At 50.9% G+C, this 27712-nt stretch overlaps 1 protein-coding gene, 1 non-coding gene and 1 pseudogene across 4 annotated transcripts in view; all 3 read left to right on the forward strand.

The window, feature by feature from the left end:
- Positions 1-503: 503 nt before the first annotated feature.
- ccdc13 (coiled-coil domain containing 13) overlaps positions 504-27712 on the forward strand; it is an 83171-nt gene continuing 55962 nt past the window's right edge. For 2 of the 3 annotated variants that reach the window (XM_070881726.1, XM_070881727.1), the window contains exon 1: positions 504-862. In XM_070881726.1, coding sequence (XP_070737827.1) covers positions 672-862 — 191 coding nt within the window. In that variant the 5' untranslated portion in view covers positions 504-671. Of the gene's footprint in view, positions 863-23406; positions 23433-27712 lie in introns of those variants that run through there. The other variant, XM_070881728.1, reaches the window with a different exon arrangement.
- Positions 5465-5536, forward strand: trnad-guc (transfer RNA aspartic acid (anticodon GUC)). The gene has a single exon. It is a non-coding gene; the product is annotated as a tRNA-Asp (tRNA).
- On the forward strand, positions 5563-5681 carry LOC139264976 (5S ribosomal RNA; annotated as a pseudogene).

Consider the following 27712-nt stretch of genomic DNA (forward strand, 5'->3'; position numbering starts at 1 on the left):
CTGGGAGAGGAGAATGGGCACAGGGTCTGTACTGGGAGAGGTGGATGGACACAGTCTGTACTGGGAGGTGGATGGGCACAATGCACTAAAAGTGGAGGGAGACGCCAGGGAGCTGTCCTGAGACGAGGAGATTGTGGAGTCATCGTATTTGTAGTGAGAGTAGAGTCAACTTTTTTTCAGATTGGAGGAAAAGGTCTCCCAGCAGACGACTACTGTCACCTTTCGATATTAATATAATCGAAGTCTTTCGAAATGTTCTTGACTTTGACCTGAGTGAGATTCCTAAACAGCTGAAGAAAAGAAAGTCGCAGCAACATTGAGCCAGTTGTTGCTAACTTGGGTATCAGCAGCGAGAGAAATGAATAGAAATAGTGAAAGAAGTGGAACTTGACTGCTCTGGATCGGAATTGGCCAAAGGAGTGGCTGGGAGCAGGCGGAGGGAGTTGCTGAAGGCCCCGTCTCCCCTGGTTACCGTTGCTATGATACGACAGCGGCCGCCATCGGGCCCTGGAAGTCCGGCAGCCGGCGGGCAGAGGGGACGGTGGGGGGAGATTATAAACACACAAAGCGGCAGAATTAGCAGCCGGCCCCGGGGCTACACAGGGGGAAGCGAGGAACCCGGTGAGCCGGCCATTGGGTGAGTTGTATCGGGGAGGGCGGCCTGCCGCAGGATGGAGGAGGCGGACGAGCTGGTGACCCAGAGCCTGAGGCAGCAGTTCCAGGCTTTGCAGGAGCAGCAGCAGAAGCGGGCGCAGCGGTTGCTGGCCCGCAAGAAAGAGCAGGAGGCAAGCCAGGACAAGCAGGAGGACTCAAAGCTGCAGCTGATGGCGGTCCAGCCCAGCAGCAGCGACATCAGCACAAGGTAAATCATCTTTATCATCACAGGCAGTCCCTCGGACTCGAGGAAAACTTGCTTCCACTCTTAACATGAGTTCTTAGGTGACTGTACAGTCCAATACGAGAACCACAGTCTCTGTCACAGGTGGGACAGACAGTTGTTGAGGGAAAGGGTGGGTGGGACAGGTTTGCCACACGCTCTTTCCGTTGCCTGCACGCTCTCGGCGACGGGACTCGAGGTGCTCAGCGCCCTCCCGGGTGCACTTCCTCCACTTAGGGCGGTCTATGGCCAGGGTCTCCCAGGTGTCGGTGGGGATGTTGCACTTTATCAGGGAGGCTTTAAGGGTGTCCTTGTCACGTTTCCTCTGCCCACCTTTGGCTCGTTTGCCATGAAGGAGCTCCGAGTAGAGCGCTTGCTTTGGGAGTCTCGTGTCTGGCATGCAAACTATGTGGCCTGCCCAGCGGAGCTGATCGAGTGTGGTCAGTGCTTCAATGCTGGGGATGTTGGCCTGGACGAGGACACTGATGTTGGTGCGTCTGTCCTCCCAGGGGATTTGCAGGATCTTGCGGAGACATCACACACACACACACAGTGGGCTGCTCTAACCTGCTTCTTCTCCCACCTCAAACAACAAATACACAAAGTTTTCCACTCAGTACAGCAACAACAACAACTTGTATTTATATAGCGCCATTAATGTCGTGAAACGTCCCAAGGTGCTTCAAAGGAGCATTATCCGATTAAATAATTGACACCGAGCTGCATAAGTAGAAATTAGCGCAGGTGACCAAAGAGGTAGGTTTTAAGCAATGTCTTGTAGGAGGAATAATAATAACTTTTGTTGATATAGCGCCTTTAACATAGTAAAACGCCCCAAGGCCCGCTTCACAAGTGTTGCAAGACAAAACAGATACATTTGACACTGAGCCACAAATGAAGGAATTAAGGCAGAAAGGTAAAGAGGCGAAGAGGTTTAGGTTTGGAGTTCCAGAGCTTGGGGCCTAGGCAACAGAAGGATGCAGGTGCAAAGTCACAGCTCCCTCCCCCTTTACTGGGGGCTTTCATCTGTTAGCTTTCAAGGCCAACACACCAGTTCCTATTCAGTGGGGCCACCGATGGTTGAGCGATTCTAATCAGGGATGCTCAGGAGGACGGAATTAGAGGAGCACAGACATCTTGGGGTGGGAGGGTTGTGGGGCTGGAGGAGATTATAAATAGGGAGGGGTGAGGCCATGGAGGGATTTGAACATAAGGATGAGAATTTTGAAATCTAGGCGTTGCTTAACTGGAAGCCAATGTAGGTCGGCGAGCACCGGGGGTGATGGGTGAGCGGGACTTGGTGTGAGTTAGGACACGGGCAGCCGAGTTTTGGATAACCTCTAGTTTACACAGGGTAGAATGTGGGAGGTAATTTGGAATAGTCAAGTCTAGAGGCAACACAGGCATGGATAAGGGCTTCAGCAGCGGATGAGCTGAGGCAAGGGCGAAGATGGGCGATGTTACAGAAGTGGAAATAGGCGGTCTTAGTTATGCCTCTCATTTTAGGGTCAAATATGACACCAATGTTGCGAACAGTCTGGTTTAGCTTCAGACAGGAGTAAGCAGGATGCAAAGTCACAGCTCCCTCCCCCTTTACTGGGGGCTTTCATCTTTTAGCTTTCAAGGCCAATGCACCAGTTCCTATTCAATGGGTAGCACCCTCGCCTCCCAGTCAGAAGGTTGTGGGTTCAAGTCCCACTCCAGAGATTTGAGAACCAAAATCTAGGCTGACGCTCCCCTGTGCAGTGCCGCACTGTCAGAGGTGCCGTCTTTCGTTGAGCATAAAAAACCCCAGATTATTTGGTCATTACCACATTGTTGTTTGTGACACTTTGCGCAAATTGGCGACCTCATTTCCTACATTACAAGAGTGACTACATTTCAACAGAAAAAAAAACTTTATTGGCTGTAAAGTGCTTTGGGACATCTTGAGGCCGTGAAAGGTGCTATATAAATGCAAGTCTTTCTTTATATATGTATATAATATATAAAATATCATAGAAGCATAAAAATTTACGGCACACGGAGGCTATTCGGCCCATCGTGTCTACCTTCCGAAAAAGAAGTATCCAACCTAATGCCACTTTCCAGCTCTTGGTCCTTGAGCCCTGTAGTTGCAGCACTTCAAGCGCATATCCAAATACTTTTTATATGTGATGAGGGTTTCTGCCACAGAGAATTCTAGACCTCCACCACCCTCTGGATGAAAAAAGTTCTCCTCAACTCCCCTCTAATCCTTCTACCAACTACTTTAAATCTATGCCGCCTGCTTATTGACCTTTCTGCTAAGGGAAATAGGTCCTTCCTATCCACTCTTATCTCGGCCCCTCATAATTTTATACACCTCAATCTTCTCTCCTCAACCTCTCTCCAATCTTCTCCCCCACAAACAAAACGTTTTTGATTCAGCAGGGGAGGATGCAAAGACACAACTCCCTCCTCCTTATTTCAGTCTGCTAGCTTTCAAGGCCAACACACCAGTTCTTATTCAGTGGGCAACATTCTGGCCTCCGAGCCAGAAGGTTGTGGTTTCAAGTCCCATTCCAGAGATTTGAGCACTAAATCTAGGCTGATGCTCCCCTGTGCAGTGCCGCACTGTCGGTAAGTGCCGCCTTTCGGATGAGACGTTAAACCGAGGCCCCGTCTATCTGCTCTGTCGGGTTGACGTAAAAGATCCCACGACACTATTTCGAAGAAGTGCAGGGGAGTTCCCCCGATGTACTGGTCAATATTTATCCCTCAACCAACATCACTGAAACAGTTTATCTGGTCATTATCACATTGCTGTTTGTGGGACCTTGCTGTGCGCAAATTGATGACCGCAATTTCCTACATCACAACAGTGACTACACTTCAACCAAAAAAATCAGTTCAGTGGCTGTAAAGCGCTTTGGGTAGTCGGTCATGAAAGGTGCTATATAAATGCAGGTCTTTTTTTATATATGTAACAAATATATCATCATCATCATAGGCAGTCCCTCGAATCGAGGATGACTTGCTTCCACGGCAAAAAGTTCACAGGTGTTTCAATGAAGGACCTAATATTCCAGATCCCGAACTAAATCTTGAAGGGTGGAAGATGTCTGTGCGTGGATTTTTTTAACGTGGGGTGGCCGTTGCACACCAGCCACCACACGAGCTTGACAGAGCTAGGTCTTGGTCCAGTGGCAAGGATTAACCAAGACGACTGGAGACCAGCTCTGCTGCACGGACCTAAAGCGCACACATATCGCAGTGTGGGCTGGCCCGTGCTGCCCCTGGACCCCGAACTCTCACCTCTCCTGAGCTCCGATCATGTCCCTCTACAATCTCTCGCCGCTCCTTCGCCCCGACCTCGCCGCTCCTGCTGTACCTGGCCACGCTCCAGTCATTGACCTGAATCTTGGTGACATCCAATCGAGTCGCCCTCTTCGCTGCCGTCGCTCTTCTGCTCCAGCACGTGCTGCTCCCGGGAATGGTATACCACCACGCCGCTCCTTCCGCTCCCCAGCCTGCTCCGATGGTGCTCGCAGGCTGGGAGCTGCGCTGGGCCAGGCCGCCACGCTGCTCCTTCTGCTCCCAGCTCTATATCATAAACGGACATTTGCAGTATGTTAAATTCCAGTGTTATTACATGGGTGATTGGGGACCGAATTCCGCCAGTCTATCCATTTATCAGTGAAAACTGTACATTAGTGACATTGATTATTAAATAGGTGATTCCCCACTTCCAGCATGGAGCTGTGCTGGCAGGGATCATAAAATCTCCCCCGTAAACCTATATCTAAGGTGACCATTAGTAAGTAAATCTTTTAGCGCACCCAAGGAGAAATTGACTATATATAACTTAAGCAACTTTTCGCCATCAACAAATGATACTGCGTACAGTTTTGGTCTCCTTATTTAAGAACATAAGAACATAAGAATTAGGAACAGGAGTAGGCCATCTAGCCCCTCGAGCCTGCTCCGCCATTCAATAAGATCATGGCTGATCTGGTCGTGGACTCAGCTCCACTTACCCGCCCTCTCCCCGTAACCCTTAATTCCCTTATTGCTTAAAAATCTATCTATCTTTGACTTGAAAACATTCAATGAGCCAGCCTCAACTGCTTCCTTGGGCAGAGAATTCCACAGATTCACAGCCCTCTGGGAGAAGAAATTCTTTCTCAACTCGGTTTTAAATTGGCTCCTCCGTATTTTGAGGCTGTGCCCCCGAGTTCTAGTCTCCCCCACCAATGGAAACAACCTCTCTGCCTCTATCTTGTCTATCCCTTTCATGATTTTAAATGTTTCTATAAGATCACCCCTCATCCTTCTGAACTCCAAGGAGTAAAGACCCAGTCTACTCAATCTATCATCATAAGGTAGCCCCCTCATTTCTCGAATCAGCCTAGTGAATCGTCTCTGTACCCCTTCCAAAGCTAGTATATCCTTCCTTAAGTAAGGTGACCAAAACTGTACGCAGTACTCCAGGTGCGGCCTTACCAATACCTCATACAGTTGCAGCAACACCTCCCTGCTTTTGTACTCCATCCCTTTCGCAATGAAGGCCAACATTCCATTTGCCTTCCTGATTACCTGCTGCACCTGCAAACTAACCTTTTGGGATTCTCGTTAGTATAGTGGTGAGTGTCCCCGCCTGTCACGCGGGAGACCGGGGTTCAATTCCCCGACGGGGAGGCAGTTGTTTCAAAATGTAGAATTTAGCCTACGGCCACACTAGTCTGAAAACGCCCGATCTCGTCTGATCTCAGAAGCTAAGCAGAGGCAGGCCTGGTTAGTACTTGGATGGGAGACTGCCTGGGAATACCAGGTGCAGTAGCTCAAAAGAGTTTCATGCACAAGGATCCCCAGGTCCCTCTGCACCACAGCATGTTGTAATTTCTCCCCATTCAAATAATATTCCCTTTTACTGTTTTTTTTTCCCAAGGTGGATGACCTCACACTTTCCGACATTGTATTCCATCTGCCAAACCTTAGCCCATTCGCTTAACCTATCCAAATCTCCTTGCAGCCTCTCTGAGTCCTCTACACAACCCGCTTTCCCACTAATCTTAGTGTCATCTACAAATTTTGTTGCACTACACTCTGTCCCCTCTTCTAGGTCATCTATGTATATTGTAAACAGTTGTGGTCCCAGTACTGATCCCTGTGGCACACCACTAACCACTGATTTCCAACCGGAAAAGGACCCATTTATCCCGACTTAAGGAGGGATATACTTGCATTGCAGGCAGTTCAGAGAAGGTTCACTCGGTTGATCCCTTATGAAGAAAGGTTCAGTAGATTGGGCCGATACTCATTGGAGTTTAGAAGAATGAGAGGTGATCTTATCGAAACATATAAGATACTGAGGGGGCTTGACCGGGTAGATGCAGAGAAGATGTTTCCCCTCGTGGGGGGATTCCAGAACTGGGGGGCATAGTTTCAGAATAAGGAGTCGCCGATTGAGAGCTGAGATGAGGCGGAATTTTTTCTCGGAGGGTTGTAAATCTGTGGAATTCTGTGCCCCAGAGAGCTGTGGCGGCTGGGTCATTGAACATATTTAAGGTGGGGATAGACAGATTTTTGAGCGTTAAGGGAGTGAAGGTTTATAGGGAGCGGGTAAGGAAGTGGAGCTGAGCCCATGATCAGATCAGCCATTATTAAATGGCGGAGCAGGCTCGAGGGGCCAATGGCCTACTTCTGCTCCTATTTCTTATGTTTGTTATGTTATAAATCAAACGCACTAACCATGGTAATGAAACTGCACTTCAGTATTCGATTTTCAATCTCTTATATTTACCATTTGTCTTGGATGTTGACATACACCTGTATAGGTTGCATTTGTTATTTCTATCTGTTTTGACTGCTGGCATCCGCTAAATAAGAAAGGACACAAAATTGAAATAAACCCTCCCCATACAGAGTTTACAAACAATATCTGAGCCATGTTTCTGATTATGTTATAATCCATTAATTAGATTATGGCTGACCAATTACTCCCAGCTACATATCACTATGTATTTATAACAATTTTTTCCTCTTTCAAGAGATTTAAAAAAAATTTACATAATTTCTTTTTTAAATTTTTGAACCTATTTAATTTAAATTGTGAGTGTTGATGGCATGATTGGGATAACTGAGTGAGGCGTTGTTGCCCTTTACTATGTGAAGCAGCTCGATTAATACATGTAGTTCGAATGACAGGCTTCTAGTCTCTATGAATCATAGAATCATAGACAATTACACCAAGGAAGTAGGCCATTTTGGCCCATCGTGTCCATGCCGGCCGACCAAGAGCTATCCAGCTTAATCCCACTTTTCAGCTCCTGGTCTGTAGCCTTGTAGGTTACGACATTTCAAGTGCACATACAAGTCGTTTTTAAAAGTGGTGAGGGTTCCTGCCTCTACCACCCTTTCAGGCAGTGAGTTCAAGACCCCCATCACCTTTTGGGGGAAATAAATTCCCCTCAAATTCCTTCTAAACCTCCTACCAATTACTTTAAATCTATGCCTCCTGGGTATTGACCCCTCTGCTAAGGGAAATAGATCCTTCCTATCCACTCTATCTCGGCCCTCATAATTTTATACACCGCAATAAGGTCTCCTCTCAACCTCCCCTGTTCCATAGAAAACAAACCCAACCTATCCAATCTTTTCTCATAGCTAAAATTCTCCACTCAGGGCAACATCTTCGTAAATCGCCTCTGCACCCTCTCTAGTGCAATCACATCTTTCCTGTAATGTGACCAGAACTGCACGCAGTACTCTCCATCATCATCATCATCATCATAGGCAGTCCCTCGGAGTCGAGGAAGACTTGCTTCCACTCTAAAAGTGAATTCTCAGGTGACTGAACAGTCCAATGCGGGACCTACAGTCTCTGTCACAGGTGGGGCAGACGGTGGTTGAAGGAAAGGGTGGTTGGGAGCCTGGATTGATTCACGCTCCTTCCGCTGTCTACGCTTGGTTTCTGCTTGTATTCTATGCCTCGGCTAACAATACAGAAAAGTTCGTTCCAGTAATGATTAAATGTGCTGATGGCATCAAGCCATAGAACTACTGTAAAGGAAATAAAGGGCACAATTTTAAGATCATCACCAAAAGGAAAAAGGGAGAAAGTCAATTTTTTTTTACAGAAGACATTTAGAACATGAAATGGCCTGCCAGGAACAATAGTAGGAGCAGAATCTGTAATAATGCCTGAGACGGAGAGGAAAATAGTACGGGGAAAGGGTGGGGGGAATGAAACTAATAAGAACACAAGAACATAAGAAATAGGAGCAGGAGTAGGCCTCAAGCCTGCTCCGCCATTTAATATGATCATGGCTGATTCTTGGGGCATTGGAACCGGTTCTGGGGGAGGTGGGACCAGTACAAACTGGACGGTCTGCACCTAGGCAGGACTGGAACCAATGTCCTAGGGGGAGTGCTTGCTAGTGCTGTTGGGGAGGAGTTAAACTAATATGGCAGGAGGATGGGAACCAATGCAGGGAGACAGAGGGAAACAAAATGGAGACACAAGCAAAAGACAGAAAGGAGATGAGTAAAAGTGGAGGGCAGAGAAACTCGAGACAAAAAACAAAAAGGGCCACAGTACAGCAAAATTCTAAAGGGTCAAAGTGTAATAAAAAGGCAAGCCTGAAAGCTCGGTGCCTCAATGCAAGGAGTATTCGGAACCCAGGAGAGGGCTCTGAGCTAGTTAGAATAGGTGAGAACTCAGATGAACAGGATCCCAAGAAAGAATGCAAAAGGCAGGAGGCAACAGAGCAGAGTAGCACTGGGGTAAGTGTAAACCACAAGGTGATAGGAAGGGACAATATGTATGAATATAAAGGGGCTGCAGGAGGGGTCAAAACTAAAAATCATGGTTTAAAAACTAGTATTAAAGACTCTACCACGCAGCATTCAAAATAAAGTAAATGAGATGACGGCACAAATCATTACAAATGGGTATGATTTGGTGGCCATTACAGAAACGTGGTTGCAGGGTGGCCAAGACTGGGAATTAAACATACAGGGGTATCTGACAATTCGGAAGGATAGACAAGAAGGGAAAGGAGGTGGGGTAGCTCTGTTAATAAAGGATGATAAGAGGGCAGTTGTGAGAGATGATATTGGCTCTAATGAACAAAATGTTGAATCATTGTGGGTGGAGATTAGAGATAGTAAGGGGAAAAAGTCACTGGTGGGTGTAGTTTATAGGCCCCCAAATAATAACTTCACGGTGGGGCGGACAATAATCAAGGGAATAATGGAGGCATGTGAAAAAGGAACGGCAGTAATCATGGGGGATTTTAACCTACATATCGATTGGTCAAATCAAATCGCACGGGGTAGCCTTGGGAGGAATTCATAGAATGCATACGGGATTGTTTCTTAGAACAGTATGTTACAGAACCTAATGGGAGCAAGCTATCTTAGATCTGGTCCTGTGTAATGAGACAGGAATAATAAACGACCTCCTCGTAAAAGATCTTCTCGGAATGAGTGATCACAGTATGGTTGAATTTGTAATACAGATTGAGGGTGAGGAAGTAGTGTCTCAAACGAGCGTACTATGCTTAAACAAAGGGGACTACAGTGGGATGAGGGCAGAGTTGGCTAAAGTAGACTGGGAACACAGACTAAACGGTGGCACAATTAAGGAACAGTGGAGGACTTTTAAGGAGCTCTTTCATAGTGCTCAACAAAAATATATTCCAGTGAAAAAGAAGGGCGGTAAGAGAAGGTATAACCAGCCGTGGATAATCAAGGAAATAAAGGAGAGTATCAAATTAAAAACTAATGCGTATAAGGTGGCCAAGGTTAGTGGGAAACTAGAAGATTGGGAAAATTTAAAACGACAGCAAAGAATGACTAAGAAAGCAATAAAGAAAGGAAAGATAGGTTACGAAGGTAAACTTGCGCAAAACATAAAAACAGATAGTAAAAGCTTTTACCGATATATAAAACGGAAGAGAGTGACGAAAGTAAATGTTGGTCCCTAAGAAGATAAGAAGGGGGATTTAATAATGGGAAATGTGGAAATGGATGAGACCTTAAACAATTATTTTGCTTCGGTCTTCACAGTGGAAGACTTAAAACCATGCCAAAAATTGCTGATCACGGGAATGTGGGAAGGGAGGACCTTGAGACAATCACTATCACTAGGGAGGTAGTGCTGGACAGGCTAATGGAACTCAAGGTAGACAAGTCCTCTGGTCCTGATGAAATGCATCCCAGGGTATTAAAAGAGATGGCGGAAGTTATAGCAGATGCATTCGTTATAATCTACCAAATTTCTCTGGACTCTGGGGAGTTACCAGCGGATTGGAAAGCAGCTAATGTAACGCCTCTGTTTAAAAAAGGGGGCAGAAAAAAGGCAGGTAACTATAGGCCGGTTAGCTTAACATCTGTAGTGGGGAAAATGTTTGAAGCTATCATTAAGGAAGAAATAGCGGGACATCTAGATAGGAATAGCGCAATCAAGCAGACGCAGTATGGATTCATGAAGGGGAAATCATGTTTAACTAATTTACTGGAATTGTTTGAAGATATAACGAGCATGATGGATAGAGGTGTACCGATGGATGTGGTGTATTTAGATTTCCAAAAGGCATTCGATAAGGTGCCACACAAAAGGTTACTGCAGAAGATAAAGGTACGCGGAGTCAGAGGAAATGTATTAGCATGGATAGAGAATTGGCTGGCGAACAGAAAGCAGAGAGTCGGGATAAATGGGTCCTTTTCGGGTTGGAAATCGGTGGTTAGTGGTGTGCCACAGGGATCGGTGCTGGGACCACAACTGTTTACAATATACATAGATGACCTAGAGGAGGGGACAGAGTGTAGTGCAACAAAATTTGCAGATGACACTAAGATTAGTGGGAAAGCGGGTTGTGTAGAGGACTCAGAGAAGCTACAAGGAGATTTGGATAGGTTAAGCGAATGGGCTAAGGTTTGGCAGATGAAATACAATGTCGGAAAATGTGAGGTCATCCACTTTGGGAAAAAAAACAGTAAAAGGGAATATTATTTGAATGGGGAGAAATGACAACATGCTGCAGTGCAGAGGGACCTGGGGGTCCTTGTGCATGAAACTCTTTTTGGAGTTCACCTGCAAAACATAAAACATTAAACGGTGCCACCCGACCTGGGTGACACTCCAGACATTTACAAGGCCCTTTTTCCCCCCCCCCCCCTTCTTTTTGTTTTTTTTTTGTTTTTTTTTGTGTTTTTCTTTTTTTGGTTTTTTTTTTGGGCACTAAAATCACAATTTTCCCCAGTGCCCCCTATAAAAGGGAAGGGGGACACTAAAAGCACCGGCAATTAAAACAAATTAAACTTAAAAACGTAAAATCAAATTAAAATTTGGTTGCCGGGCGTGATGATGCACTCCAGTCCCTCCGGTGCCCACCTCTCGCGGAAGGCCGCGAGCGTACCGGTGGACACCGCGTGCTCCATCTCCAAGGGCACCCTGGACCGGATGTAAGAGCGGAAGAGAGGCAGGCAGTCAGGTTGAACGACCCCCTCGACCGCCCGCTGCCTGGACTGGCTGATGGCACCCTTGGCCGTGCCCAGGAGCAGTCCTACGAGGAGGCCTTCGGACCTACCCGCTCCCCTCCGCACAGGGTGCCCAAAGATCAGGAGGGTGGGACTGAAGTGCAGCCAGAATTTCAGGAGCAGCCCTTTCAAATAATGGAACAGGGGCTGCAACCTCGTGCACTCAATAAAAACATGGAACACGGACTCCTCCAGACCGCAGAAATTGCAGGCGGCCTGGGAGTCCGTGAACCGGCTTAAAAATTTGTTGCACGGCACTGCTCCGTGCACCACCCTCCAGGCCAAGTCCCCGATGAATAGTGGGAGGACCCCTGCGTAGAGTGCCCTCCATCGGGGACCCCCGCCTCCTCCGGACGGCAAGATGGTACGCCATGGCGTGTCCGGACGGCCGGCGAGGATGGCAAAGTTGAGGGTGTGCAGGAGCAGCCCGTACAGGAAACCCCTCCGCGCGGAACTGAAAGGCACGGAGGGGATTTCCCCGAGGCGGCTCAAGTTGTGAGGCGCCGGCCCCCGAGGGAGGTTCCGGGGTTTGGCGCCGATGAGGAATTCCGTCCGGACGGGGGTCAGTTCGGACGGGATCTCCCCACGTGCTTGAGCCTCCTCGATGCACCTAACGGAGTCAGGGCCCAGAGCTGTTTTTAGCGACTCGATGGCATCGGCCGCGTGGCGGACGTTGGCAGAATTTAGGCGCCGCGCCAGCGTGTCTGGCGCCATCCAGCCCGCTCCTCCGCCATCGAGCAGGTCCCTGACCCTGGTCACCTCACCAGCCACAGACCTCTCTTCCGACCGCCACATGAAACCTCGGCCGTGGAGGTACGGATTCCCGAGCAGCGGCTCCTGCAGGACGGCCGCCACTCCAGCCGGCGGAGAGCTGCGCTTGGTGGAGACTTTGTTCCAGACCCTGATGAGTTCCCTGTAAAAGACAGGCAGCTCCCGGAGGGCGGTCCTGGCACCCCCCAAGTTCACAAACAGGAGCTGCGTGTCATAATTGAGGTCGCGCTGCTGGCGGAAGAAATACCTCGCCAGAGCACACCACCTAGGAGGGGGCTCGACGTAAAGGTATCTCTGCAGGGTCTGAAGACGGAAAGTCGCGAGCTGGGCGCTGACGCACACCAACGACTGACCGCCCTCCTCAAGCGGGAGACTCAAGACCGCAGCAGAGACCCAGTGCTTCCTGTTGTTCCAGAAGAAGTCCACCAGCTTCTTCTGTATCTTGGCGACAAACGCAGGGGGAGGGGTCAAAGTGACCAGCCGGTACCACAACATTGCGGCCACCAGCTGGTTTATGACTAGCGCTCGACCCCTGTAGGACAGCACTCGGAGCAGTCCTGTCCAGCGCCCTAGGCGAGCGGCGACCTTGGCCTCCAGCTCCTGCCAGTTCGCCGGCCAGGCTCCCTCGTCGGGGCTAAGGTAGACTCCCAGATAGAGGAGATGGGTCGTGCTCCAGGCAAAAGGCCTGAGCTCCTCCAGCAGGGAGTCCACCCGCCACTGACCCACCAGGAGTCCGGAACATTTCTCCCAGTTGATCCTGGCGGAGGACGCGGCCGAATAAATCTCCTGGCACTCACGCATCCTCCGCAGGTCAGCGGGATCCTCTACCGCGAGGAGCACGTCATCGGCGTAAGCCGAGAGGACGACCTCCACGCCCGGCCCTTGCAGAGCCAGTCCCGTCAACCTCGTCCGCAAGAGGCGCAGGAAAGGCTCCACGCAAACGGCGTATAACTGGCCGGACATGGGGCATCCCTGGCGCACCCCTCTCCTAAAGCGAAGGGGCGCCGTCAAGGACCCGTTAACCTTAATCAGACACTCCGCGGCGGCGTACAAAAGTCGGATCCGGGCGACGAAATGCGTCCCGAACCCGAAAGCGCGCAGAGTTCCGAGCAGATAGTCGTGATCCACCCTGTCTAACGCCTTCTCTTGGTCGAGGGATAGGAAGGCGACCGACAGACCAGCCTCCTGGGAACAATGGATGAGGTCCCGGACCAGATGGATGTTATCGTGGATTGTCCGGCCCGGGACTGTGTAGGACTGGTCGGGGTGGATCATGTGGTCCAGCACGGCACCAAGGCGAGCAGACATCGCCCTGGCGAAGATTTTGTAGTCCGTGCTGAGGAGGGAGACCGGGCGCCAGTTCTTAAGGAGGCGGAGATCGCCCTTCTTAGGCAGCAGGACGATGACTGCCCTGCGCCAAGAGAGGGGCATCTCCCCGGTCGCCAGACTTTCCCCCAGGACCCGCGCGTAGTCGCCCCCTAGGACGTCCCAGAACGCCCTGTGGAACTCCACGGTCAGCCCGTCCAGCCCCGGGGATTTTCCCCTCGAGAGCCGGTCGAGGGCACCGGTCAGCTCCGCCAGGCTTAGCGGAGCTTCCAGATTTTCGGCGCCCTCCGGGCTGACCTTCGGCAGGTCCTCCCACAAAACTCTACGCGCTTCCTTGCTGGACGGATCCGGAGAGAACAGAGCCCCGTAATATTCACGGGCCCTGTTGTTGACGCCCTCCGGATCCGAGACGAGAGAGCCGTCGTCGGCCAGCAGCGTCAAGAGCTGCTTACGGACACTCTGCCTTTTTTCCAGCGAGTAGAAGAAGGGGGAGCCGCGGTCCAGATCCCGCAGGAACCGGATCCGCGACCTCACGAACGCGCCTCGGGACCCGACGAGCTGCAGGTCCTTCAGCGCGGCCCTCTTCGCTTCGTACACCGTCCGCAGGGCCGGGTCCTGGACGACTTGACCAAGACGGGCTTCCAGGTCGAGCACCTCTTTTTCTAGGCGCCCGACTCTGGCCGCTCGGCTCTTGGTCGACCCCCTCGCGTACTCTTGACAGAAGACGCGGACGTGAGCCTTGCCCACGTCCCACCATAGCCTCAAGGAGGGGAAGCCCCCCTGCTTCCTTCTCCAGTCGGACCAGAATCGACGGAACGAGTCCTGGAACCGCACGTCCTCCAGCAGCCGGTTGTTAAAGTGCCAGTACGCGGACCCCGTCCTCGCGCGGAGCGAAGCGAGCTCCGCCCACACCAGGTGGTGGTCCGAAGACGGCACCGGCCGCATGGAGGCCGCCGGGACGCAGGAAACGTACGCCCGAGACACGTAAAGGCGGTCGACTCTAGACCATCCAACTCCAGGCCTCACCCAAGTAAAGGCGCTGGAGTCGGGGTGGAGATTTCGCCAGACGTCCACCAAGTCGAAGGACCCGACCAGGTCCCTCAACTTCTCCATCGCCGTCATGCACTGCGGGGCACCGGAGCGGTCCCTCGCCTTGAGGGTGCAGTTAAAATCCCCCTCGAGGACAATGCAGTCGCCAACGTCGACGGAGCCAAGAAGAGCGGACACCTCTTCAAAGAAGCGCGTTTGCTGCGGGCCGGGCTGAGGGGCGTACACGTTCACGAGATGGAGCGGCACGTCCCCCAGGCGAACCGTTATGTGCAGCAAGCGGCCTGGCACTGGCTCCTCGACCCCCAAGATCTCCGGCTGAAAATGCGGGCCCAGCAAGATGGCCACCCCACTAGAAATGGCGGTGAGGTGGCTCATGCGGACCTCTCCTTGCCATTCCAGGAGCCACGTGGCTTCGTCTCCCGGAACGGTGTGGGTTTCTTGCAGGAAGCACACCGCATATTTCCCCTCCCGCAGGAGCGAAAAATTGTCAAATCTACGGCGTGCCCCTCTGCCGCCGTTGATGTTGAGGCTGGCTATGGTTATCTTCATGGCAAAAGCAAAGTGCAACCTCTTCCTTAGCCTATTGTGGGGGAGGGAGTGGAGTCGTTTGTTGACCTCCACTCCATCAGCAGCCCAGCGAGGAACTTTTTGAGCCGGCGCAGCTCAAGGCCTTGAGCCTTTGATAAGGGCCCGCCCGCGGCCATGGTTTTAGCGGCGGCGCGGACGGACGCGACGAGCAGCCCCGGCTCGGACCATCTTTCCAGGGCCAGACGGGCTTGGTCGCGGCGACCCCGGCACTGGACCAAAAAGTCCCGGAGTTCCTCTGCGGGAATGAGGAGGGTCTCAGTGGCGGCCGCGAGCAGATCCACCGCCTCACTGGCGATGGACTCGAGATCTTCACCCGCGTCCTCCACCGAGTCCCCGTCCCCCTCCGGGAGGTCGCCGCTAGCAGCCGACCCGTCGACCGCACGAGGTACGGCAAACGGCCCGGCCGCTCCATTTGGCCCTGGCTCTGCCCCGATCCCACCCCCAGGATCGTCGGCAGAGGAGTCCCCACTGGGCTCTTTTAAAATTGGTGCTGGGTCGGGAAGCGACAGCGGAAGGGGTTCCCCCTCCTCCCCAGGAACCGGGGAACAGGGAGAGACCTGGTCAAAGTAATGTTCCAGGTCCTCCAATTCCCCCAGCTCCACAGTAGGGGGCGAGGGTTGTTGTTCTTCTCCCTCCCCGCCGCCACCCCCCAGCCCAGCGTGAACGGATTCCATAAAATTGGCATTTTCAGAGTCGAGCAAATCCCGGGGGAAGTTGGGTATTGGCTGGGCGGGCTCAGGTTCAGCCTTTTCAGCCCCGCCCGCCTCAGTCCCCGGGACGCTCGACCCGGCGGCTACGCATTCTTCCGCTGGCCCCACGCCCCCCACGACAGGCAGATCTGCCACGCCCTCCCCAGGAGGCAGCGGCTGGGCAGCCTCGACTGCCTCACCCTCCCCGGGGACAGATTCCTCGCGCCTACAGCGCAATTTGGGGGCGCTGGTGGGGGACGCGGGACACGCGGCGGGCACCGCCTCCTCCGCGGAGGGACGTTGTTCCCCCTCCGCCTCATTGGGGCGGTGCCTCCTTTTGTTCCTGGGGGTGCGCGGAGGCAGGGGGACCTCCATGTCTGCCGAGGCCTCCCGCTCCGCCCCCCCCTTTTCCTTATCTTGCCCTCGCCCGAGCCCCTCTGCGGTATTGGTCAAGGGCTCGGGCACGGGCTCAGGGCACCCCGCGCTCGCCGGTGACTGGGTTGGGCTGAGCGCGGTGGTCAAACTTTCCGGCGCACTGAGGGGACCCGCCTCTAGATGTCTCGTCTTCTTCCGCGCCTTCTTTTCGATCGGACGCTCTCCCTCCCCCCCGCCGGAGGCCGTGAAAACAAAGGCCCCCGACGATGCCCGCGCACCCATGGCTCCCGGCACGCGGACGCAACTAGGGGGAGGGGTGGCGGCGGCGCCAGCCTTGGCCGCCTTCGGTGGTTTGGCGGCCTTGGAGGCGGGGCAGTTCTTACGAACGTGCCCCACCTCCCTACAGGCATGGCACCGCACGCTGTCCGACGTCCAGAAGACGCGGTAGGCAGTCCCCTCGTGCACCACATTAAAGTGCCCTTCCGTCATGTCCTCCCGCGCCAGCCGGACAAAGAGCTGGCGGCGGAAGGAGAACACGTGGCGCAGGCTGTTCTCCCTGAGGCCGAGCGGTATGGGGTTGATCCCCGACCTTACCTCCCCCAGTTGGTGTAGGTGAGGGAGGAGGAGCTCAGCGGAAACAAAGGGCGGGACGTTTGACACGATGACCCTCTGCGCGGTGGCCTCGAGAGGGTCCACCGGCAGGAACGTCCCGCCCACCGTGAGCCCCTTTTCAAGGGCCAGGGACACCGCCCGCTCCGACCCCAGGAAGAACACGGCCTTCCCAGACATCTTGGAGGCTGCGACAATGGCCGAGGGGCCGACTACCCCAGCAATCGCCCGCACGCACTCCTCGATGGTCATTGTGGGGTGAGTGTAGCTCTTGACCCCGTGTTTTTTAGTAATAAGTGTAAAAGGTGGCAGGGCAGCGGGTGGCGCAGGAGGTGCCGTGGAAGCGGTTGCCACCTGCGCATACGTCTTCGCTGGCCCTGCCACCGGCGTGGATGGGGTCGCCATCACGGGGTCCCTTTAAGGGCTACACCCACCCCAAAGTCACAGGCCTTAATGGTCTTTAATGGCCTCGTATATTAACTGAGCAGAGGAGCCCTTAACGAGGCACCTCTCCCCTCGTTGGCAATTGGGGAGAGGCCTTGCTCCCTCTGCTCAGTTGTCTCAATTGTTTTTTTTTTAAAAAAAATTAGGAAGAAAGGGCTCTCAGAGAGAGAGGGGAGAAACAGAGTAACAGAGAAAGAGAGAGGGGGGTGGGAAGGGGGGGGGAACTGCGAGGGCAGGTCTCCCCTCGCAGCTGTGGGTGGGTGCAATCCCAGATGGCAAAACACAAAGTCTTTGGGGTGGTCTTCAGGTGAGGGGAGAAGATGTCTTCACCTGGGGTAGCTAGAGCCACCAGGCACACACTCCTAACGATCTTTAATAGGGTGATTAAGAAAAAAAAATCTTCAGCCTGGTAGCTCCAGCTATCCCAGGCTAGGCAATTGGGGGGGGGGGGGGGGGTTCAGTTGTGTGTGGGGCCTAGTTGTAGCAAGGCCCCCCACACACACTTCCACACACACACACCCCCCGCGATGTTCCGGCCCTCAGTGGTCTTCTTTCCTTCCCCCCACCGATTCAGCAAAGTCTTTTTGAGACTGCACCCACACCCACCTGTAGAATGGTAGAGTCCCCCTCCTTCCACGCTGGATGTTGTTTTGGTCTTTTCCCCCTCTCTCCAACTCTTTGCAGAATGGTAAAAAGATGTACAAAGTTTTCTTTTCTCCTCCTCTCCCTCTGGGTGAAAGTTGGTGGTGAAGCCCCTTCCTTCCTTCTCTTCCTGGGCTGGTCTCAGGGCTCTCCAGGCAGGAGCACAGGTTGATAGCTGCTCTCCTCACTGCTCACAGCTCCAACAGAGCAGGACACGCCTCCACTGCTCCACGATTGGTCCTTGTGCATGAATCCCAAAAAGTTAGTTTGCAGGTGCAGCAGGTAATCAGGAAGTGAATGGAATGTTGGCCTTCATTGCGAGAGGGATGGAGTACAAAAGCAGGGAGATCCTGCTGCAACTGTACAGGGTATTGGTGAGGCCGCACCTGGAGTACTGCGTGCAGTTTTGGTCACCTTACTTAAGGAAGGATATACTAGCCTTGGAGTGGGTACAGAGACGATTCACTAGGCTGATTCCGGAGATGAGGGGGTTACTTTATGATAATAGATTGAGTAGACTGGGTCTTTACTCGTTGGAGTTCAGAAAGATGAGGGGTGATCTTATAGAAACATTTAAAATAATGAAAGGGATAGACAAGATAAAGGCAGAGAGGTTGTTTCCACTGGTCGGGGAGACTAGAACTAGGGGGCACAGCCTCAAAATACGGGGGATGCCAATTTAAAACCGAGTTGAGAAGGAATTTCTTCTCCCAGAGGGTTGTGAATCTGTGGAATTCTCTGCCCAAGGAAGCAGTTGATGCTAGCTCATTGAATGTATTCAAATCACTGATATTTAGATTTTTAACCAATAAGGGAATTAAGGGTTATGGTGAGCGGGCGGGTAAGTGGAGCTGAGTCCACGGCCAGATCAGCCATGATCTTTTTGAATGGCGGAGCAGGCTCGAGGGGCTAGATGGCCTACTCCTGTTCCTAATTCTTATGTTCTTATGTTCTTATGATCCGATCATTGGTGATCATTTTACAACAATCTATCAACTCTGGATCAGTTCCTGTGGACTGGAGGGTGCTAATGTAACACCACTTTTTTAAAAAGGAGGGAGAGAGAAAATGGGGAATTATAGACTGGTTAGCCTGACATCAGTAGTGGGGAAAATGTTAGAATCAATTATTAAAGATGAAATAGCAGCGCATTTGGAAAGCAGTGACAGGATCGGTCCAAGTCAGCATGGATTTATGAAAGGGAAATCATGCTTGACAAATCTTCTAGAATTTTTTGAGGATGTAACTAGTCGAGTGGACAAGGGGGAACCAGTGGATGTGGTGTATTTGGACTTTCAAAAGGCTTTTGACAAGGTCCCACACAAGAGATTGGTGTGCAAAATTAAAGCACATGGTATTGGGGATAATATACTGACATGGATAGAGAACTGGTTGGCAGACAGGAAGCAGAGAGTCGGGATAATCGGGTCCTTTTCAGAATGGCAGGCAGTGACTAGTGGGGTGCCACAGGGCTCAGTGCTGGGACCCCAGCTCTTTACAATATACATCAATGATTTAGATGAAGGAATTGAGAGTAATATCTCCAAGTTTTCAGATGACACTAAGCTGGGTGGCGGTGTGAGCTGTGAGGAGGATGCTAAGAGGCTGCAGGGTGACTTGGACAGATTAGGTGAGTGGGCAAATGCATGGCAGATGCAGTAGTAATGTGGATAAATGTGAGGTTATCCACTTTGGTAGCAAAAACACGAAGGCAGAATATTAACTGAATGGTGGCAGATTAGGAAAAAGGGAGGTGCAACGAGACCTGGGTGTCATGGTACATCAGTCATCGAAGGTTGGCATGCAGGTACAGCAGGCGGCGAAGAAGGCAAATGGCATGTTGGCCTTCATAGCTCGGGGATTTGAGTTAGCTGCAGCTGTACAGGGCCTTGGTGAGGCCTCACCTGGAATATTGTGTTGAGTTTTGGTCTCCTAATCAGAGGAAGGATGTTCTTGCTATTGAGGGAGTGCAGCGAAGGTTCACCAGACTGATTCCCGGGATGGCAGGATTGACATATGAGGAGAGACTGGATCGACTGGGTCTGTATTCACTGGAGTTTAGAAGAATGAGTGGGGATCACATAGAAACATATAAAATTCTGACGGGATTGGACAAGTTAGATGCAGGAAGAATGTTCCCGATGTTGGGGGAGTCCAGAACCACGGGACGCAGTCTAAGGATAAGGGATAAGCCATTTAGGACCGAGATGAGGAGAAACTTCTTCACTCAGAGGCTTGTGAACCTGTGGAATTCTCTTCCGCAGAATTGTTGATACCAGTTTGTTCGATATATTCAAGAGGGAGTTGGATATGGCCCTAATGGCTAAAGGGATCAAGGGGTATGGAGAGAAAGCAGGAAAGGGGTACTGAGGTGAATGATCAGCCATGATCTTATTGAATGGTGGTGCAGGCTTGAAGGGCCGACTGGCCTACTCCTGCACCTAATTTCTATGTTTCTATGTTTCTATCATGGATTCAGCTCCACTTCCCTGCCCGCTCTTCAAAACTCCTTATCCCCTTATCGTTTAAGAAACTGTCTATTTCTGTTTTAAATTTATTCAATGTCCCAGCTTCCACAGCTCTCTGAGGCAGCGAATTCTACCGATCCACAACCCTCTGAGAAGAAATTTCTCCTCATCTCAGTTTTAAATGGGCGGCCCCTTATTCAAAGATTACGCCCTCTAGTTCTAGTCTCCCCTATCTGTGGAAACATACTCTCTGCATCCACCTTGTTAAGCCCCCTCATAATCTTATACGTTTCGATAAGATCACCTCTCATTCTTCTGAATTCCAATGAGTAGAGGCCCAACTTACTCAATCCCTCATCTCCGGAATCGATCTTGTGAACTTTCTCTGAACAGCCTCCAAAGCAAGTATATCCTTTTGTAAATATGGAAACCAAAACTGCACGCAGTATTCCAGGTGTGGCCTCACCAATACCCTGTACAACTGTAGCAAGACTTCCCTGCTTTTATATTCCATCCCCTGTGCAATAAAGACCAAGATTCCATTCGCCTTCCTGATCACTTGCTGTACCTGCATACTAACCTTTTGTGTTTCATACACAAGTACCCTCAAGTCCCGCTGTACTGCAGCATTTTGCAATCTTTCTCCATTTAAATAATAACTTGCTCTTTGATTTTTTTTTCTGCCAAAGTGCATAACCTCACACTTTCCGACATTATACTCCATCTGCCAAATTTTTGCCTACTCACTTAGCCTGTCTATGTCCTTTTGCAGATTTTTTGTGTCCTCCTCCCACATTGCTTTTCCTCCCATCTTTGTATCATCAGCAAACTTGGCTACGTTACATTCGGTCACTTCTTCCAAGTCGTTCATATAGATTGTAAATAGTTGGGGTCCCAACACTGATCCCTGCGGCACTCCAATGGTTACTGATTGCCAACCCGAGAATGAACCATTTATCCCGACTCTCTGTTTTCTGTTCATTAGCCAATCCTCTATCCATGCTAATATATTACCCCCAACCCCGTGAACTTTTATCTTGTGCAGTAACCTTTTATGTGGCACCTTGTCAAATGCCTTCAATTGATGAGCTGCAATAGGCCTCTTTCTGTAAAATTCTTTGACGGGGTATGGGCATAAAAGAGCTATGGGCATCATTTTCTTCCAAACGAAAAAATCCTGAACGAAAGCTGGAGAAACAGAGCCATAATGCAGGACAACTTGCCAAGGCTGCTTCGTCAGCACTTCTCAAACCCGTAACCTTTAGCACCTTGGACAGGGCAGCAGGCGCATGAGAACTCCATCGCCTCCACGTTTGCCTCCAAGTCACACACTATCCTGACTTGGAAATATAATCGCCGTTCCTTCATCGTTGTTCCCACCCTAACAGCACTATGGGAGCTCCATGCGGACTGCGGCAGTTCAAGAAGGCAGCTCACCACCACCTTCTGAAGGGCAATTAGGGATGGGCAATAAATGCTGGTCTTGCCAGCTATGCCCACATCCCATGAACGAATAAAAATAAAACAACAAGACTAAAAAGGATGAGAGAGAAGACAAAGTAATCTAAAGAAAGACTTGCATTTATATTGTGCCTTTCATGACCACCGGAAGTCTCAAAGCGCTTTACAGTCAATTAAGAACGTTTTGAAGTGTAGTCACTGTTGTAATGTAGGAAATGCAGCAGCCAATTTGTGCACAGCAAGCTCCCACAAATAGCAATGTGATAATGACCAGATAATCTGTTTTTGTTATGTTGATTGAGGGATAAATATTGGTCAGGACTCTGGGAAGAATTCCCCTGCTCTTTTTTGAAATAGTGCCATGGGATCTTTTACGTCCATCTCAGAGAGCAGACCGAAGCGGTTAGATGGTGCTGAGCTTGGATATTAACAGTGTGCAGACTGTAGGAGGAGTGGAAGATTACGAGAGTTACGGAGATCTACTTTTTTACTGCGCCAGAGTGAGAGGCAATGTGCAGCACTTGATGGAGGAAGGTTATGTAGGATGGAATACTTGGATATTCGAAGAAAAAGATAGGGATATTTAAGAAAAGATAAAAAAATAGAATGAGTTAAGGGGTGGCACACAGAACCAGTCTCCCTCCTTAAGGAGTTTAAACTGCGAGAAATAGCGTGAGTGACAACAACTTGCATTTATATAGCGCCTTTAACATAGTTAATTGTCCCAAGGTGCTTCACAGAACTATTATGAGACAAATTTTGACACCGACCCACGTAAGGAGATACTATATTTGGACAAGTGACCAAAAGCTTTGTCAAAGAGGTAAGTTTTAAGGAGTGTCTTAAAGGAGGAGAGAGAGATAGAGTGGCAAAGAGATTTAAGGAGGGAATTCCAGAGTGTAGTGCCGACATAGCTGAAAGCACGGCCACCAATGGTGGGGGGGGGGGAAGGAAATTGAGGATGTGCAAGGGGCCAGAATTGGAGGAGCGCAGAGTTCTCGGAGGGTTGTGGGGCTGGAGGAGGTTACAGAGATAGGGAGGGGTGAGGCTATTGAGGTATTTGATCATCAGGATGGGAATTTTAAATTCTAGAACTCTCCTCAAAGCAAGGATGAAACCTGGTCCTTCTTACAAAATCCAAAATATTACAGATGCTGGAATTCTGAAATAAAACAGAAGATGCTGGAAGCAGTCAGCAGGTCAGGCAGCACCTGTGGAGAGAGAAACAGAGTTAACTTTTCAGGTATGGACCCTTAGAACTGGAAGATATTAGTTACGAGGATGAGTTCATACCTAAGATATTAACACCTCTGCTTTCGCTACAGTTGCTGCCTCACCTACTGAGTGCTTCCGGCTTTTTCTGTATTTTGTTTCGTATATTCCAACATCTGTAAGTCTTTTGGTTTTTGATCATCTAAATATTCAGACCTGTTTTGAGTATCTGGGTGAAAATCCATTTTGAGAAATTGTAATGCTTCTGTTTGTCCAGCAGGTGGCGCTCCAGGTACATTGTACAGGGCAGTCTGCCCAACTCACCTGTCCCAACTGCATTTCTGTGCTAATAAAACCTGACGGCTCAATTGTATGCTGTTCATTGGTTAGGATCGCAGCTGAAATGTTATTGGAGTAAGTATGGGCAGAGGTGATCAAAAAAAATCTATCATCCATGGTTCCTGTGATGCTGGGACCATAGAAATGTCACATATACAAAAAAATTGGTTTAGTTTGAATAATGTAACTTTTAAGGTTGTGGAGTTTTGGTATTGTCTTCACAGTTAGGGGTGAATTTTATCAAACTTTCCTAAATAAGTTGGATAGAGTCCTCGATAAGGAAGTTGGTATATATAGTGCGGGTTCTTCCAACTGTGGCTATTCCTGTACGAATGGTAGTCTCGACTATTCCAATTCTGTCTTGGCCAGCCTCCTATCTTCCACCCGCTATAATCTTGAGTTCATCCAAACTTCTGCTGACTCCATCCAAACTCGCTGCTTCAAACCTGTCTCTTTGAACAAGCGTTTGGTCACCTGTCCTAATGTCTCCTTCAATTATTAAGGATGAAATAGCAGCGCATTTGGAAAGCAGTGACCGGATCAGCCTAAGTCAGCATGGATTTATGAAAGGGAAATCATGCTTGACAAATCTTCTGGAATTTTTTGAGGATGTAACTAGTAGAGTGGACAAGGAAGAACCAGTGGATGTGGTATATTTGAACTTTCAAAAGGCTTTTGACAAGGTCCCACACACGAGATTGGTGTGCAAAATCAAAGCACATGGTATTGGGGGTAATGTACTGACGTGGATAGAGAACTGGCTGGCAGACAGGAAACAGAGAGTCGGGATAAATGGGTCCTTTTCAGAATGGCAGGCAGTGATTAGTGGAGTGCCGCAGGGATCAGTGCTGGGACCCCAGCTATTTACAATATAAATCAATGATTTGGATGAAGGAATTGAGTGTAATATCTCCAAGTTTGCAGATGACACTAAACTGGGTGGCGGTGTGAGCTGTGAGGGGGACGCTAAGAGGCTGCAGGGTGACTTGGACAGGTTAGGTGAGTGGGCAAATGCATGGCAGATGCAGTATAATGTGGATAAATGTGAGATTATCCACTTTGGGGGCAAAACCGCGAAGACAGAATATTATCTGAATGGCGGCAGATTAGGAAAAGGGGAGGTGCAATGAGACCTGGGTGTCATGGTTCATCAGTCATTGAAAGCTGGCATACAGGTACAGCAGGCGGTGAAGAAGGCAAATGGTATGTTGGCCTTCATAGCTAGGGGATTTGAGTACAGGAGCAGGGACGTCTTACTGCAGTTGTACAGAGCCTTAGTGAGGCCTCACCTGGAATATTGTGTTCAGTTTTGGTCTCCTAATCTGACGAAGGACATTCTTGCTATTGAGAAAGTGCAGTGAAGGTTCACCAGACTGATTCCCGGGATGGCTGGACTGACATATGAGGAGAGACTGGATCAACTGGGCCTTTATACACTGGAGTTTAGAAGGATGAGAGGGGATCTCATAGAAACATATAAGGTTCTGACGGGACGGGACAGGGTAGATGCGGGTAGAATGTTCCCGATGTTGGGGAAGTCCAGAACCAGGGGACACAGTCTTAGGCTAAGGGGTAGGCCATTTAGGACTGAGATGAGGAGAAACATCTTCACTCAGAGTTGTGAACCTGTGGAATTCCCTGCCACAGAGAGTTTTTGATGCCAGTTCATTGGATATATTCAAGAAGGAGTTAGATGTGGCCCTTACAGCTAAAGGGATCAAGAGGTATGGAGAGAAAGCAGGAAAGGGGTACTGAGGGAATGATCAGCCATGATATTGAATGGTGGTGCAGGCTCGAAGGACCGAATGGTCAACTCCTGCACCTATTTTCTATGTTTCTTTGGCTTGGTGTCAATTTTGGCCGATGACGCTCCTGTGAAACTCTCTGAAAGGTTTTACCACGTTAAAAGCACCATATGAATGCAAGTTGTTGTCGTTGTGCTAAATTTCACTCCGTGCTATTTTTACCTCGGGTGTTCATTATTCCATTTAAAATGATGGCCGCATTAAAAAGTGCAGAGTGGGTTTAGTAAGACCAGGTTAAGCAATTGCGCTGGTCGGAAATTATAATCCCTATAGTGTTTGATAAGAATGGGCCTGATGAGCCAATCAGCACAGAGCCCTTTCCCACTCCGTACTTTCTAATGAGAACAGAGAAGGCAAACAATTTGCGCACAGCAATGCTCACAAACAGATTTGTTAATGACCAGATAATCTGTTTTTGTTATGTTGATTGAGGGATAAATATTGTCCAGGGCACCAGGGAGAACGCCCCTGCTCTTCTTTGAAATAGTGACATGGGATCTTTTACGGACGCGCTTATTTGTACAGCAAACATGGCCCCATGCTCCACCCTTTGTCTATGAGTGGTCCCCTTGGAGGATAAACCACACCCTGAAGTTTCACAGGAATGTGGCCCTTACGGCTAAAGGGATCAAGGGATATGGAGAGAAAGCAGGAATGGGATACTGAAGTGCATGATCAGCCATGATCATATTGAATGGTGGTGCAGGCTCGAAGGGCCGAATGGCCTACTCCTGCACCTATTTTCTATGTTTCTATGAACCGCCCATCCCAAGGTCTCACAGACTTTGCAAATTGTAACTTGATCCACTTTGAATTCCTGAAGTGACAGAGGATAGAGCTCCCCTGAAGAGAGTAAGGACCAGCCAAAGTGCCTTAACCCAGTCCAAGTGCATGCCTCCCCCAGCCAAAGTGCCTTACCCCAGTCCAAGTACATCCCTCCCCCTCGCCCCTCCCTTCACCCCACCATAGATGGGGCATTGTGTACAAATTGTTAACAGGTTTATTGGGTATGAAGTGAATAGTGACAGTGTCGTGACTTCTGGATATCATCCGCTCCAACGGTGTCCCTTGTAGTCCTTCCCTGAGTCCTCTCTATCCCAACCCCCACACCCCACTCTCTCTCTCTCTCTCTCTCTCTCTCTCCCCCCGTCTCTCTCTCCCCCGTCTCTCTCTCCCCCGTCTCTCTCTCCCCCGTCTCTCTCTCCCCCGTCTCTCTCTCCCCCGTCTCTCTCTCTTCCCCCGTCTCTCTCTCCCCCCGTCCCTCTCTCCCCCCGTCCCTCTCTCCCCCCGTCCCTCTCTCCCCCCGTCTCTCTCTCCCCCGTCCCTCTCTCCCCCGTCCCTCTCTCCCCCCGTCCCTCTCTCCCCCCGTCCCTCTCTCCCCCCGTCCCTCTCTCCCCCCGTCCCTCTCTCCCCCGTGTCTCTCTCTCTCTCCCCCGTCTCTCTCTCCCCATGTCTCTCTCTCTCTCCCCCGTCTCTCTCTCTCTCTCTCTCTCTCTCCCCCCCCGTCTCTCTCTCTCTCTCCCCCCTTCGTTTGTCCCTCTCTTTCCCCGTCTCTCTCTCTCTCTCTCTCTCTCTCTCTCTCTCTCTTTCTCCCCCTGTCTCTCTCTCTCTCTCCCCCCATTTCACTCTCTCTCTCTCTCTCTCCATCCGTCACTCTCTCTCTCTCTCTCTCTCTCCCCCCGTCTCTCTCTCCCCCCGTCTCTATCTCTCTCTCTCTCTCTCTCTCTCTCCCCCCACCTCGTGTCTGTCTCTCTCTCTCTCTCTCTCTCCCATCTCGCTCTCTCTGCCCGTCTCTTGTTCTCTCTCTCTCCGCCCATCTCTCTCCCTCTCTCTCCCCCCGTCTCTCTCTCCCTCTCTCTCCGCCCGTCTCTCCCTCTCTCCCCCGTCTCTCCCTCTCTCTCTCCCCCGTCTCTCCCTCTCTCTCTCCCCCGTCTCCCCCTCTCTCTCTCCCCCGTCTCTCCCTCTCTCTCCCCCCCGTCTCTCCCTCTCTCTCCCCCCGTCTCTCCCTCTCTCTCCCCCCGTCTCTCCCTCTCTTCCCCCCCGTCTCTCTCTCTCTCTCTCTTCCCCTGTCTCTTTCTCTTCCCCCGTCTCTCTCTCTCTTCCTCTCCCCCGTCTCTCTCTCTTGCCCCCCGTCTCTCTCACTCTCTCTCTCTCTCTCTCTCTCTCTCTCTCTCTCTCTCTCTCTCCCCCAGCATCTCTCCCTCCTCCCCCCAGCGTCTCTCCCTCCTCCCCCCAGCGTCTCTCCCTCCTCCCCCCGGCGTCTCTCCCGCCTCCCCCCGGCGTCTCTCCCTCCTCCCCCCGGCGTCTCTCCCTCCTCCCCCCGGCGTCTCTCCCTCCTCCCCCCGGCGTCTCTCCCTCCTCCCCCCGGCGTCTCTCCCTCCTCCCCCCGGCGTCTCTCCCTCCTCCCCCCGGCGGCTCTCCCTCCTCCCCCCGGCGTCTCTCCCTCCTCCCCCCGGCGCCTCTCCCTCCTCCCCCCGGCGCCTCTCCCTCCTCCCCCCGGCGTCTCTCCCTCCTCCCCCCGGCGTCTCTCCCTCCCTCCCCCCCGGCGCC

Source organism: Pristiophorus japonicus, chromosome 5, assembly GCF_044704955.1.
Source record: "Pristiophorus japonicus isolate sPriJap1 chromosome 5, sPriJap1.hap1, whole genome shotgun sequence".
Lineage (NCBI taxonomy): Eukaryota > Metazoa > Chordata > Chondrichthyes > Pristiophoridae > Pristiophorus > Pristiophorus japonicus.